A 12,709-nucleotide genomic window follows, 5' to 3' on the forward strand; every position below is an offset into this window, starting at 1 on the left:
CCCCCAAGAGACCGCCTCACAGAACCACAACCTGCGGTTTATTCCTCAACACCCCCTCATCGCGATACATGGCCGCCGCGTTGACCATCCACCCGCAGCCGGCGTTCTCGCCGCCCCAGACCTTCGCCCAGACGATCCCCAGCACGCCGTAGACGACCACGCGCGCGGCGTCCACCCATCCCGCCACATCCAGCAGATCCCGGATCCCGCCGGTGACGATGGCCCGGAAGCGCGACAGCCGGGCGCGCGGGCGGCGGGCCGCGCAGAGGCGCTCCCACGCGCGCTGCGCCTCGTCGTAGTAGCAGCGCTCCAGGCCGTAGGCGGCGTGGATGTGACCGAACACGTGCAGGGCGGGGCGCACGCGCCACGTCTCGGCCAGGAGGGCGGGGCACCCCGTCGAGAAGATCGGGGAGAGGTCCAGGTGCGCGGCTGGCGGGGTGTGGGTGATCAGGATGTCCGTGGAGGTCGGCACGGTGCCGGCCCAGGCGTCGTGCTGCGGGGGGTAGGTGAAGGCGTGTTCGGGGCCGAGGGGCGCGATGGCCGGGATTTGCGGGGCGCCGTAGAGGGTGAGCGTGCGTGGGCGGTGGTTGTTGTTGTTGTGGGAGTGGTGGTGGTGGAGGAGGGGGGTGGTTTGGTTTGTGGTTGATGATGATGATGATGGTAACGGAGGGGAGGGAGAGGTGGCGGGGAAGGTCAGGGTGATTGAGCTGTGTTGGAGGTAGTGGATGTCGCCCCAGTCGATGCGGTCGAGGTCGTCGGAGGGGAGGGAGCGGAGGGAGGCGGTCGAGGAGGAGACGGTCGCGAACGAGGATGTCGTCGAGGCGTCGTCGCGGTCTTCCGCGCGGCGCGACCGCACGTCGAAGTAACTGTCGTGGTTGCCGCAGATGACGACTTTATGGGCATGCGGCAGACGGCGCAGCCAGTTCACGGCTTGTTGGATCTCGCGCACCGAGCCGTCGTTGCTCAGGTCCCCGGCGTGGATGAGGAGGTCGCCATCGGGGATGTCGGCCCATTCCAGTGTGTGGGTGTCGGAGATGCAGACGACGCGGATCGGACGAGCGTTCGGAGGCGGTAGTCGTGGCGGTCCGCGCAGTCGATTGAGGAGGTGGTGCACGGGGTAGATGAAGGCGGCTAGAGGAGAGAAGATGATGTAGTCGGTAAATGGGCGGGGGTGGAAGGGGGAGGACATGGTTGGAGGTAGATGAGGGAGTGTAGGTGGGTAGAGTGAGTCAAGATGGGGTGCATTCAAGGTGAGTACATGAGTAAGTTGACTAGTCCATGGTTGTTGTTGTCTCAGCCAGTTCTGCAAGTAATTGTGTAATCGGATGGAGTCGTTGGAAGCTTGGGCGGTTTCCATGTGCTTGGCCGGCCTGAGGCTTCAATGACCCGACTGAGTCGATGCCTGGGGTTCCAGTTCCTCGGCCTACGTAACCTCAGGCTCAGGCCGAGTCTTTGCGGAGGTGGGGGAATTGGTTGGTGTTGGCCTCGTGCCCGCCATGATTGGCTCTGCCTTGATTTTCCCCAGTGCAACCTGTGATGCCTCAGGATTCAGGTTTCCAGGTACTCCGTACTTTCTATAATACGATGCATAAATCCTAGCGGCCTTCCTTGTCCTTGTCGAGTACCGTTTCATGCACCTGGCTGAGACAGCACACATGCAATGCTAGACAGTCTGGGGCTGAATGAGTGATCCAGAGCACAATCATATCTCAGACATGTACCCGCATGGGCCGATCCGTTAGTTGAATCATAGACTCCGCCAGCATTGAGTGACATCAAGCCTAGATTGATCGGGTGCCAACGGGCGGGATCCTCCGATATGGCTGGGGAGGTGTTAGATTATATCTTGTGTAACAGCCTGGTAGCATGTAGTAGGCCTGTATACTGTATGGAACAAGTCCTAGCGGGGAAGGATGGTTGTATGGATGGACATTTTGTGGTAGATTCGTACTGTAGAACCCCGGATTCAAAGCTAGAAGCTTTTCTCTGCATGCAACACGAACAAGACCAATCAATATCTCACCACATACTTATTAATTAAGTCGATTATCGTACTCTGTTTGACTCCTCCTGGATCCAGCTTATGGGTATAAACAGACTAAGTTCCACAGTACATAGTAAGTAATGTCTGTGCCCCTCTTCTCCCGCAACGCCATCTATAGATACGACAACTGCCACGCCAACAGCGCATGTTCTAGAATTTCATATACTGTATAAGCAAGCAGGTTTGCTTCTCTCCTGGGATCTGAACATGATATGATCTCTTTTTCACAATGGACTGATTTCTTGCCCATTCAGGCCCAACTGAGAAGATCTGTTGATTTGCCACCTCAATGCAAATAGTGGTTGTGAGTCTTTAACACTGTGTTGCTTCGTGTGCGTGCTCTCTCGCCCTTTCTCTCGTCCTTACAACTCAACTACTCCCTCCCGCACCTACGCTTGCGGACATTCCTGGTTGATCTCTGCCATCGACACTCCGTTTTTTCTGTCTATTGTTCGCTTCTTCAGTTTCGTTTCTCCCTTGCTTGAAGCGCGTTTTTCCCCGAGAAGGTCTAGAGTTGTGGAAACAAGGCTCACATCGGATGGTGGTTGGTGGTTGTTGCATCGATCCGTCTATATCGTTTGCGTCATAACTCCGGTGCATCATCCCTCGTCTTTCTCCAAGTACTCTTCGCCTGGAGAAATATTAGGCTTTGATTTCCAGGTTCATGCATTGCATGCTGCACTATCTCATCGCCTAGTTGAAGAAATTCCTTGCGACTAATCTGCTTCATAGACTGTGAAGTGCAAGTGCGCCTTGTTGAACCATCGATTTCTTACAGTTCATATTTTTCTACAACCCATTGCGGGCGCTGCTGAACCCGAACCCAAACCAAAGGACGACCCCTCAGATTCGCAGAACCCAACACTCTCTCTACCCAGTAAGTTCCTGAATTACCTCTTTCTTATCTACCTTACGGAGTACCTACTACTACCTTACTGTATCCTCTCCGCCCGCCTGCCGCTGCCGGCCACACCCACCAACTACAGGTACTGAATGGACTGACTGACTGACTGGACTTCGCGCTACCAAGTCGAACGCCCGCCATCCACCTCCCCCCCAAACCTCCGGCCTATCTATCTTTTCTCTTTGCCCCCCCCCCCCTCCCTCCTCTTCCTCCTCCCCTCCCCAAAAACTTTCGCCTCCGTCATTTTCAACCCCCCCGATATCCACCCCGTCGTTACTCATTCTTTTGTAACATCACCATGGACGGGGTTGAAATCACCAAAGCCGTTATCAATAAGGGAAAGCAGATGGCTAGTGTCGCTGCGGCCGCTGCTAATGGCAATGGCGGTAAGAAGAGAAGAAAAGGGACCGACTTAAAGCCGATCGTCACCAACGAACCCGGTGCGCCTGTCGACCAAGCGACTACCACTACTGAGGGGTATGGTCTTTCGCCCGTCTTTCCCCCCCTCCCCATATTCTCCATCGTGTCCATGAGTTCGGGTCCATCCCATCTGATTGCCTAATTTCTTGTTTTTCTGCTCCGCCCACTTTCCCAGCCCGCTTTTTCTTCTCCTAAAATCCTCTAACCGCCATGTCTGGCAGGAATCCCGCATACGGCGCCCCGCCATCGCGCTCATCCTCCTCATCCTCCGGCGAAGAACTGGAGACCACCGCTGAGGAGGAAGACTCGGAAGATTACTGCAAGGGCGGTTACCATCCGGTCAGCGTCGGAGAAACCTACAACAATGGTCGATACGTGGTCGTGCGCAAGCTCGGGTGGGGTCACTTTTCGACAGTCTGGCTGTCCCGCGATACGACGACCGGCAAGCACGTCGCCCTGAAGGTCGTTCGCTCCGCCGCTCATTATACCGAAACCGCCATCGACGAGATCAAGCTGCTGAATCGCATCGTCCAAGCGAAGCCATCCCACCCTGGTCGCAAACATGTGGTCAGTCTGCTCGACTCTTTCGAGCACAAGGGCCCCAATGGTGTCCACGTCTGCATGGTATTTGAAGTGCTGGGAGAAAACTTGCTTGGATTGATCAAGCGATGGAATCATCGCGGCATTCCCATGCCGCTCGTCAAACAGATTACGAAGCAAGTGCTGCTGGGTCTGGACTATTTGCACCGGGAATGTGGAATCATTCACACCGATCTGAAGCCGGAGAACGTGCTGATCGAGATCGGCGACGTGGAGCAGATCGTGAAAACGTATGTCAAGGAGGAGGCCAAGAAGGAGCAGAAGGAGGACAACCGCAACGGCCGGCGGCGGCGCCGCACCCTGATCACTGGAAGCCAACCGCTGCCCAGTCCCCTCAACACGAGTTTCGAGTTTAAACACAGTTCACAAAATTCCCACAGCAGTCTCAGCCAGATGATGAACGAGTCGTCAGGTATGTTCAAGAAAAGATTTCTGGGCCTCAGAAATCGCTAATCGCAAGTGACAGAGGCTAATTCGGGGGCTGCGTCCATGAAAGAGTTATTAGGCATCAAGGATGAAGATGAGAAACAGAAACAAAGAGAAAAGACTGCGTATGTCTACTCCCGATGGAATGAAGGTCAAAGATTATGTACTCATTGGTGTTAGTGATCTCTTGGAACGAGAGGTATCGGGCATCTCGCTAGACAAGTCTTCCACCCCGAGTGATGAGCTGGATTTTGATATCATTTCCGTGAAGATTGCCGATCTGGGCAATGCATGCTGGGTTGGGCATCATTTCACGAATGACATCCAGACGCGACAATACCGTTCGCCTGAGGTCATTCTAGGATCCAAGTGGGGAGCTAGTACGGATATTTGGAGTATGGCATGCATGGTGAGTTGCAGGTACATCCCGGCTACTGCGTTTGTCCTCTGACCGTGGAACAGGTCTTCGAATTAATCACAGGCGACTACTTGTTCGACCCGCAATCAGGCACCAAGTACGGCAAAGATGACGACCACATCGCACAAATTATCGAGCTGCTGGGCCCGTTCCCCAAGTCTCTCTGCCTATCGGGGAAGTGGTCCCAGGAAATCTTCAACCGCAAGGGAGAGTTGCGCAACATTCACCGCTTGCGCCACTGGTCACTCCCTGACGTGCTACGGGAGAAGTATCACTTCAGCGTGGAGGAGAGCTTGCGAATCAGTGAGTTCCTCCTTCCGATGCTCGAAGTCTCTCCCGAAAGACGAGCCAATGCTGGCGGTATGGCTGCCCATCAATGGATGAAGGACACGCTCGGCATGGAGGCGGTAGACCTGGGCATACCCCCTGGGAGTCGAGGCGAGGGGATTGACGGATGGGCGACCGAGATCAAACGGAGATAAAGGCAAGCGGAAAAGACCCACGAAAAGCAAGTTAGGAATGAGAGAGGACCCGTGATATCTGTGTGCATCGCGGAGTCCGGCGACGAGTTTCCTTTGGTATGATTTCGAGAGGCGGATCTTTTATATTCTATATTTTTTGGTTCCTTACTGGCCCGTTTGACTGGATGTTTATGATTGCCCTACACATGATTGATTGCATGGTCGTCTACTGTGCCGGTCCCCTCCACAGACCCTCTTTACACTTTATTTTCTTCGCTTCAAATATTCTACCCTCATAGAAGTCCATCCTGCTCTCACACTATGAAAGTCTATTTGACCGACGACTTCGTTGCTACTAGGACTGATTGCCATACTCTTACGAGATATTGCTCTATCTGAGACAGACCTACAGTACATCTATATCCCGAAGGCAGTAGGAGTAGCAGCAAAAGAACATCAGACAAACAACTCATTTCCATTTCTATTCAGATCACCATCACTACGTCCCTCCCCCTCCCCCTCCCCCTCCCCCTCCCCCTCGCCCTCCCCATCTCCTCCATCCGACTCCAACCCTTCCTCACTCGGCAACACATCCGGAAACCACCCAAACCGCCCAAAATCCACGTAGTACTCCCCCATACTATCCACCTCCACCTCCACGCCCTCCGCTCGCAGCACTTCAGCCTGCCGCTCTGCACTTCCTGGTCCTCTGTCCGCGCCAAACAAAATCAGCAAGAAAAACACGTCGCTTCGAGAACCCACCTTAAGCCCAGAGACAAAGTGTGATTGAAGGGAAGACATACCGATGCGAAATCATCCCCTTGGAATTAATCACGCGCTGCCACGGGACGTTCCCGGAGTGAAAGAATGGGGTTGCGGCGGGTTCTTTTTCGCCATCTGCCTCTGCCTCTACAACTGTCTCTGGCTCGGGATTCGACGGCGCAGAGGGCAGATGTTTGAGGCTTACGCCGACTTGGCGGGGGCGTTTGGCTGATTTGCATTACTGGAGTTAGTTGGGTGATCTACAGCCCTGGGGGAGCGAAGGAAAAAGGCTTGTTAAGGATATGAGGGGGGCTAGAAAGGCAGCTAGCACTGCATGTGCAGTAATACGTACGATATCCCAGGAGGCAGGCGATATGGCCGTAGGAGGTGACTCGGCCGCGGGGGATTTCTTGGATCGCTTCGTAGACGGCGTTGATCCACCATTCGGCTTCGTCGGAGCGGGGCATCTCTTTTCTTGTGTGGGTGTATGTGTATATGGTGTGAGGATGGCGATGGCTGGAGGTGTTTGAGGTCTATGGTGGGAGGGAGTTTGCGGATTGATTATGACTGACGGCTGCATTGATAGATCTAGATGCATTGTAAGTTATGGATGGGTGGAGGAGGGTGAGAAGTATGGTATTGTATTTTACGGAGGCGCAATAGATTACCGGCAGAACTCATCCTCCGAGCTGCCAGTTTAGACTGCCAGGGCTGGGCAGCTTTCCCGAGTTTACTCGGTGCTTTACACTGCTCTTTTGAGTTTCTAAACACTACCTTGCTCTACCTTCTCTCCTTGATCACGTCTATACACATCCACTACTTGTTTCTACAATCGACCTTCGTTTTTGAGACCTACCTTCCGCAAAATAAAACACACTACAATGCCCTCCTCCTCGCTAGCAGACTACCTCGCCAAAAACTACCTGACCGCCGACCCGGCCCCGGCCGACCGCCCCAAGAAGAAACGCAAGAAGACCACCAAACCCGAAGAATCCGGCCTCATCATCGCCGATGACGATCCGCCGGATCTCCGCGCCGCCTCCGGCGCCCGGGATGTAGATGATGACGAATATAACCCGGCGATCGTGTCGGGCGCACGCAGCGGGGCCGCCGGCGGGGAGTTCCGGCGGGTGAAGAAATCCGGGTGGAAGACGATTGGCAGCGCGGATGCGGATGCGGAGAGGGATGCGGCGGATGCCATATTGGCGTCTGCGGCGGCGGAACGGAAGGCCGGGCGCGGGGGGGATGATGGGGATGACGAGGATGAGGCGCCGGTTGTTGCAGATGAGGATGAAGACGATTACGACGGGATAAGGATGGAGTCCGGCGCGCGAGCGGGACTGCAGACGGCGGCGGATACAGCGGCCATGGTGGCGGCGCAGGAGCGGAGGAAGAAGCTGGAGGCGGCCCGGTATAAGGGCAGCGCCGCGGCCGCTGGGGAGCAGGCGCAGGAGACGATCTACCGTGATGCCTCGGGGCGGATCATCAACGTGGCGCTGAAGCGGGCGGAGGCGCGTCGGGCAGAGGAGGAGAAGAAGCTCAAGGAGGAAGAGGCGCGCGAGGCGCTCATGGGCGATGTGCAGCGGCAGCAGCGGGAGGAGAGGCGGCAGCAGCTACAGGAGGCCAAGGCGATGCCGCTGGCGCGCACCGCCGAGGACGACGAGCTGAACGACGAGCTCAAGGCGCGCCAGCGCTGGAATGACCCCGCCGCGCAGTTCTTGACCAAGACCGGCGGGCCCGGTACCAGTGTGACGGGCAAGCCCTTGTATAAGGGGGCGTTCCAGCCGAATCGCTATGGGATCCGGCCGGGCCATCGGTGGGATGGTGTGGATCGGAGTAACGGGTTCGAGAAGGAGTGGTTTGCGGCTAGGAATCGGAAGGGGAGGTTGGAGGCGTTGGATTACGAATGGCAGATGGATGAGTAACTGCTTTTTTGGAGAGTGGTGTGTATTGCGTGTGTGGTTTAGATACCTATGACTCTGCTATGACTTCTGTTACACGGATCCAGTGCTGGACACTGGCCATGATGACATTGATAATTACCGGATTTGGACCCCGACGTGATTTGGGAAGAGTTTCCGTGCATATTCCTGGCGCTTCGCAGTTATGAGTATATGAGTATATGAGTTAAAATCACATCCAGTTCGGTTCGATGGAAAGTATCTCCGTCGCAGGTTGGCGGCGAGTGGAGGAATTGCAAACCCGCCAGTTGACTTGACATACTCGCTGATGTCATGGCTGTGCCGGCACCGCCATGAACTCCAAGCCTCCCACTCCTCTTTCTTACTCCTTCCCCAGCCATCAACTTGACGATCAGCCATCGAGTCACCGGCCGCGCTAACGGAATTCCGATCAGCGACAGGGAAGACGTGCAGCTGATGACTTGCTTGATGCGCTTGATGGGATCACGTTCACCAGAACTGTGGCTGACAAGCGTCATCACCTGGGTTTCAGTCATTCCCCGTGAGCACGGTGATTTCTCTCATTCGTCCACCGCAAAGCCTGGACTGGCATATACTACTGTACATACTGTACCTATACTGTGAATCCTTGCGTGGAGAACAACAAGCGACAATCATCATCATGCCATGCCTCAGCAAGTAAACATCCAGATAAGCCAACGTGCCTGGATTTAGTGGATCGGATTGACGACCCATCTTTGGTTCCAAACGTCTCAAAAATCTCAATAGTTCCTTTAACCTCGGGATAAGGAACAATGGAGGGGAAGATAAACCATGGTTGGGGCAGTGGCGCTCGGGGGATCGGCAACCTGCGATAACGAACAATCCAGGAGAGGCTGGCCACTCATCCTCGCTCACTTTATCCCCCATGGTCTTCCCGATAACGATCTTGTCTTGCCTCCAAAAAGTAAAAACCCTTAACCCTTTGGGAAGATGGTCAATAAGCAGGCTGCCAAGTGCTTGTTCATAAATAGAAAGAGAAAGAATGAATGATATCCAACAGATGACCTATCATCCGGCCATCAGCTCCCCATCTTTGTCCTGTACCCCGTGCTACCATTTTCGTATCTGACTTATTGCGACGAACTAACTACGAAGGTACCGATAGTAGTAACCCTTCAGGAGGCTATTGAGAGCATAACCCTCCTCCATCCCCCATCCCTCATTTCAGGGAATGACTACTAGCCCATCCCCTTTTCACAAGGTTGTCACTTCCTTCTCTACTTTCCTTTCGCCTCCATCTCACTTGCAGTGAGGTTTGTCCCCCTTGGATTGCGCCATTTGCCGCCTTGACCAATATCCGGATCGCTGATGACTGGGAACCAGCCGGGGTTCTTTATGACTCAGACCAAGAACGCCTTGTAGCCACGGTCATTGTTTATCGGACTTCTTTGGTTCGTGGTTCATTACTCAGACTCAGGATCCTTCCTTCTCGCGCGCCTTACGCCAGCCAGCCTTGTTTCCCTGGCTTTATATCCCTTCACTCCTCAACCCCCATCACTTGGAGCTCGTCCAGGCAACCACCACTCATTCCTTCTCCGAAGTGTGTACTACACGTCTCCTCAGACCCAGCCACAGCTCGTTCATCATACCACATCGCTTGACAGACAGCGTGTAATTCCGTTGACCGTCATGTCCGAATCCCTGCTCGATATGCGTCGGGCGGATAAGGAGGCGAAGCGGGCTCACGACCACAAGGCGAAATGGGCTTACGGTAGTCGACGTGCTCGTACTGTTCCTGACCCCCTCTCGTCCGCCCTTCCTTCCACTCGCCCAGCGATGCCGATCACCCATAGCATGAAGTAAGGCCCCAAGCTCCCGTGGTTGCCTAGTCTATTGCAAATCTGACCGAGGTGGGATAGCTTCACACGTGCCCTGCGGTTCGATCGCGAGAGAGAGTCCAACCATCTGGCCAGCGATGCGAAGATAGCCCTTCGCGCCGATGTCCGGGAGGCCCTCGAGAGTGGTCCGTCCGACTCTTCCGGTGATGATGTCGCCGCCCCGGGATCAGTCACTCGAATCCAAGAGGAGCTCGAGGACAAGGATGGCTCCCTGCACGACTATGACGTTTCGGGGCAGACTATACTCTCAGACGCTGTGAGCAAGGCGGTTGAGAAGTTTGAGATCAAGGAGACAGAGAAGATTATCAAGACGTATGAGATAATCTCTCGCGAGAGCGAGACCGCTATCGGTTATCTGGCGGATGATGATGACTTCGAACTGGTGGACCACGTCCATCCTTGAGTCCTGGTCTTACACTCTCTTACTGTTTTTCTAGCGTCATGATCTTTTCGGATTGGAGTTGGGAATCAACAACTCAGGTGTATTCTTTTTGCGCTGAAATTTCGATTGATTGTATCATCATCATTCATGCATCATGTCTCCGTGCTTGGGATTCACTCCTCTTGATGGGCGTGCTGGGGCAAGCCTGAGGTTTTTTTTTTTTTTTTGTTTTTAATCAGCACATTTTTATTATCATCAGGCTCGGTCCTAGCTTATTAGTTTAGTCTGGCTTTAGACAGTACATTAGAGCACGTATATATTTTTGATTGTCTTGATGGCTCGAATTAGATGGATGTATAGAGTGTAGAACGGAGTGCGGGGAAGGTTTAGTTGCAGCGCGGTCGCGATTAACCCACCCATTGCAGGGGCTGGAGGCGAGTAAGTGGAGGCTTCCCGCATTGTCGCTATGATCGCCTGCAATACAGTTGTCTAACTTGATTGACATACATAGCATTATAGATAAGTAATGAGATAATACCTTGACTAGCAACGGATCGAGACCATAGTAGAAGAAATGTAAGGTGATGGCAGTCAGTAGCTCAAGCCCACCCGACCGCGCTCCTGCAGACGTGCATATGCAATCACCACGACGTCGAAATTTGCCCTACAATCCCTTCGTGTGCAGCAGCTTGTCAACCACGAAGCACATTTGTCAAGTTGACATCCATGTGATTATCTAGACTTATCAGAAAGAGAAACACGATTCCCCATTGTCGGGGTCTAAGGCGGGTAGTCGCCACCAAGCGTTGCTCGGCGGAGAGTCTGGATTGTTTACCAAAACAAAAAAAGGAACCAGGAATCGGAAAAAAGTCCATCTGCATCTGGCCGCCCTCCGACCCTCTCACCCCCTTCACCGTCCTCAGACAACCCAAACTTATATTCTCACCACCACCTGCCTTCCTCTTTCTTGATACTGATTCTCACTTTCTCTCTCCGACAAGATGGAGCCGCGAACGGCGGAAAGTCCGATGGACTTCGAGTGGCAGTCCAAACCCCCCGGAGATGTGACGTCGCCCTTTTACCAGGTCGGCATGAAGCATGACAACCAGAGGAAACGTGCGTCTATCAACTGTGATCGTTCATGTTACTTGCACGGAGAAAGCTTGCTAAAAGCTAACTATGCCAGTAGGCCCTCACAGTATTTTCGATTCCCCTGGAAAGAAGTCCCTACCTGCCCTCCGAGAGCCGAATTCGCAACCCTACCTCTTTTCTCAACCTAGAACCCAGCAGCCACCGGGCACCCCTAAGCCCGCCTTCAGCCACGCAGCTTTCATGACCCCTCGCAAATTCGATGTCGACTTCTCATCCGGCGCCGAAAACATGTCCTCCCCCGAGCATGCCGACAACGAAGACACCCCCGATCAACCTACGAAGTCAGGACACCGCAACTCGTTGTACAGCATGTACGGTCGGTTTGCACCTAGCCCCGGCCGCGGAGAAATCCCTCGCGTGAGCCACTACTCGAACGCACTGGCGCGACGTGTTCAGAAGAGACGTCGCAGGGATAAGGCGCTAGATGTACAGCTGAGGAAGGAGGATAGTGATGATGAGAGTGACAATCCGGACGCAGGACCCCTGAAGAGTACAAAGACACGGCAGGATCAAACACAGCCTGAAGGCCAATCTGGATCGCGTTTGGCCTCGTTTTCGGATTTCTTCGCCCTGCTGGAAGCGCACCCGAATATCCCGAGCATTCTCTCGTGGTGGGCGCAGTTGGTGGTGAACCTTTCGTTGTTCTCGCTTGCCGTCTACGTGGTTTTTGGCTTCGTTTCTGCTATCCGCGCTGAATTTGATCAGGCGGCGGAGGAGGTGTCGGATACTATTCTGGCGGAGATGGCGGCATGTGCGAAGAGCTATGTTGACAATCGATGCGCCGGCGGCGATCGTCTTCCAGCGCTGGAGACCGTGTGTGAGAACTGGGAACGATGCATGAATCGGGACCCGGCCAAGGTTGGCCGTGCCAAAGTATCGGCGCATACGATGGCAGTGATCATCAACAGCTTCATTGATCCGATCAGTTGGAAAGCGATTGTATGGATCCACCTACACCCTTGCTTGGCTACACAGCTAACCTCATCTCAGTTGTTCTTTCTAGCTACTATTTCGACCGTCACCGTCGTCAGCAACTGGTCCTTCCGATCCTTCCGCAACCGCTACAACCAACATGATTACTCTCATCCCGCCCCAGCTTTCACAAGACAGGCCTCCGGTCAGCATCATCCGCCGATCGCTCAATCGCAGTACTCCTACCAGCATGACCCAGGTTACGGGTACATGGGCCCTCAGGGTCAGGGGTCAGTCTCCGGATTTGAAAAACAAGATGCACCCCTGCTTCTGGAACAACCGCAAGGAAAGGGATTTGCGACCGAACGGGGCCGTAGCCGGGATTCCCGCCTACGCACCCCAAGTCCAGTCAAGCGATTGCTGTGA

General features: G+C 54.3%; 6 protein-coding genes across 6 annotated transcripts; 4 read left to right on the plus strand and 2 right to left on the minus strand.

Moving 5' to 3' along the window:
- Nucleotides 1–16: 16 nt before the first annotated feature.
- Nucleotides 17–1,299, minus strand: BO66DRAFT_376042 (metallophosphatase domain-containing protein; the record flags this gene model as incomplete). The annotated part of the gene is made up of 1 exon (XM_025645680.1): nt 17–1,299. Exon 1 carries the CDS (start codon nt 1,187–1,189, stop codon nt 17–19), a length of 1,173 nt encoding a protein of 390 aa, XP_025502860.1. The 5' UTR covers nt 1,190–1,299.
- Nucleotides 1,300–3,149: 1,850 nt separating this feature from the next.
- On the plus strand, nt 3,150–5,720 carry BO66DRAFT_392568 (serine/threonine-protein kinase). Its single transcript, XM_025647549.1, has 5 exons — nt 3,150–3,425; nt 3,590–4,380; nt 4,435–4,519; nt 4,575–4,803; nt 4,857–5,720. The coding sequence occupies exons 1-5, from the start codon at nt 3,247–3,249 to the stop codon at nt 5,292–5,294; spliced, it is 1,722 nt and encodes a 573-aa protein (XP_025502861.1). The 5' UTR covers nt 3,150–3,246; the 3' UTR covers nt 5,295–5,720.
- A 102-nt stretch (nt 5,721–5,822) lies between these two features.
- BO66DRAFT_351573 (MGMT family protein) lies at nt 5,823–6,645 on the minus strand (the record flags this gene model as incomplete). Its single annotated transcript, XM_025644747.1, has 3 exons — nt 6,388–6,645; nt 6,077–6,263; nt 5,823–5,982 (listed from the first exon to the last, which is right to left on the minus strand). Coding segments are annotated over exons 1-3 (462 nt in total), but the record flags the coding sequence as incomplete, so codon positions are not given.
- Nucleotides 6,646–6,786: 141 nt separating this feature from the next.
- Nucleotides 6,787–8,176, plus strand: cwc26 (putative cell cycle control protein (Cwf26)). Its single transcript, XM_025647550.1, has one exon. It carries the CDS (start codon nt 6,917–6,919, stop codon nt 7,958–7,960), a length of 1,044 nt encoding a protein of 347 aa, XP_025502863.1. The 5' UTR covers nt 6,787–6,916; the 3' UTR covers nt 7,961–8,176.
- Nucleotides 8,177–9,628: 1,452 nt separating this feature from the next.
- On the plus strand, nt 9,629–10,240 carry BO66DRAFT_439438 (uncharacterized protein; the record flags this gene model as incomplete). The annotated part of the gene is made up of 2 exons (XM_025651155.1): nt 9,629–9,798; nt 9,859–10,240. The coding sequence occupies 2 exons, from the start codon at nt 9,629–9,631 to the stop codon at nt 10,238–10,240; spliced, it is 552 nt and encodes a 183-aa protein (XP_025502864.1).
- Nucleotides 10,241–11,220: 980 nt separating this feature from the next.
- On the plus strand, nt 11,221–12,709 carry BO66DRAFT_325378 (putative nuclear envelope protein Brr6; the record flags this gene model as incomplete). Its single annotated transcript, XM_025643867.1, has 3 exons — nt 11,221–11,335; nt 11,409–12,310; nt 12,362–12,709. 3 exons carry the CDS (start codon nt 11,221–11,223, stop codon nt 12,707–12,709), a joined length of 1,365 nt encoding a protein of 454 aa, XP_025502865.1.

This window comes from Aspergillus aculeatinus (genome assembly GCF_003184765.1).
Source record: "Aspergillus aculeatinus CBS 121060 unplaced genomic scaffold BO66scaffold_30, whole genome shotgun sequence".
NCBI lineage: Eukaryota > Fungi > Ascomycota > Eurotiomycetes > Eurotiales > Aspergillaceae > Aspergillus > Aspergillus aculeatinus.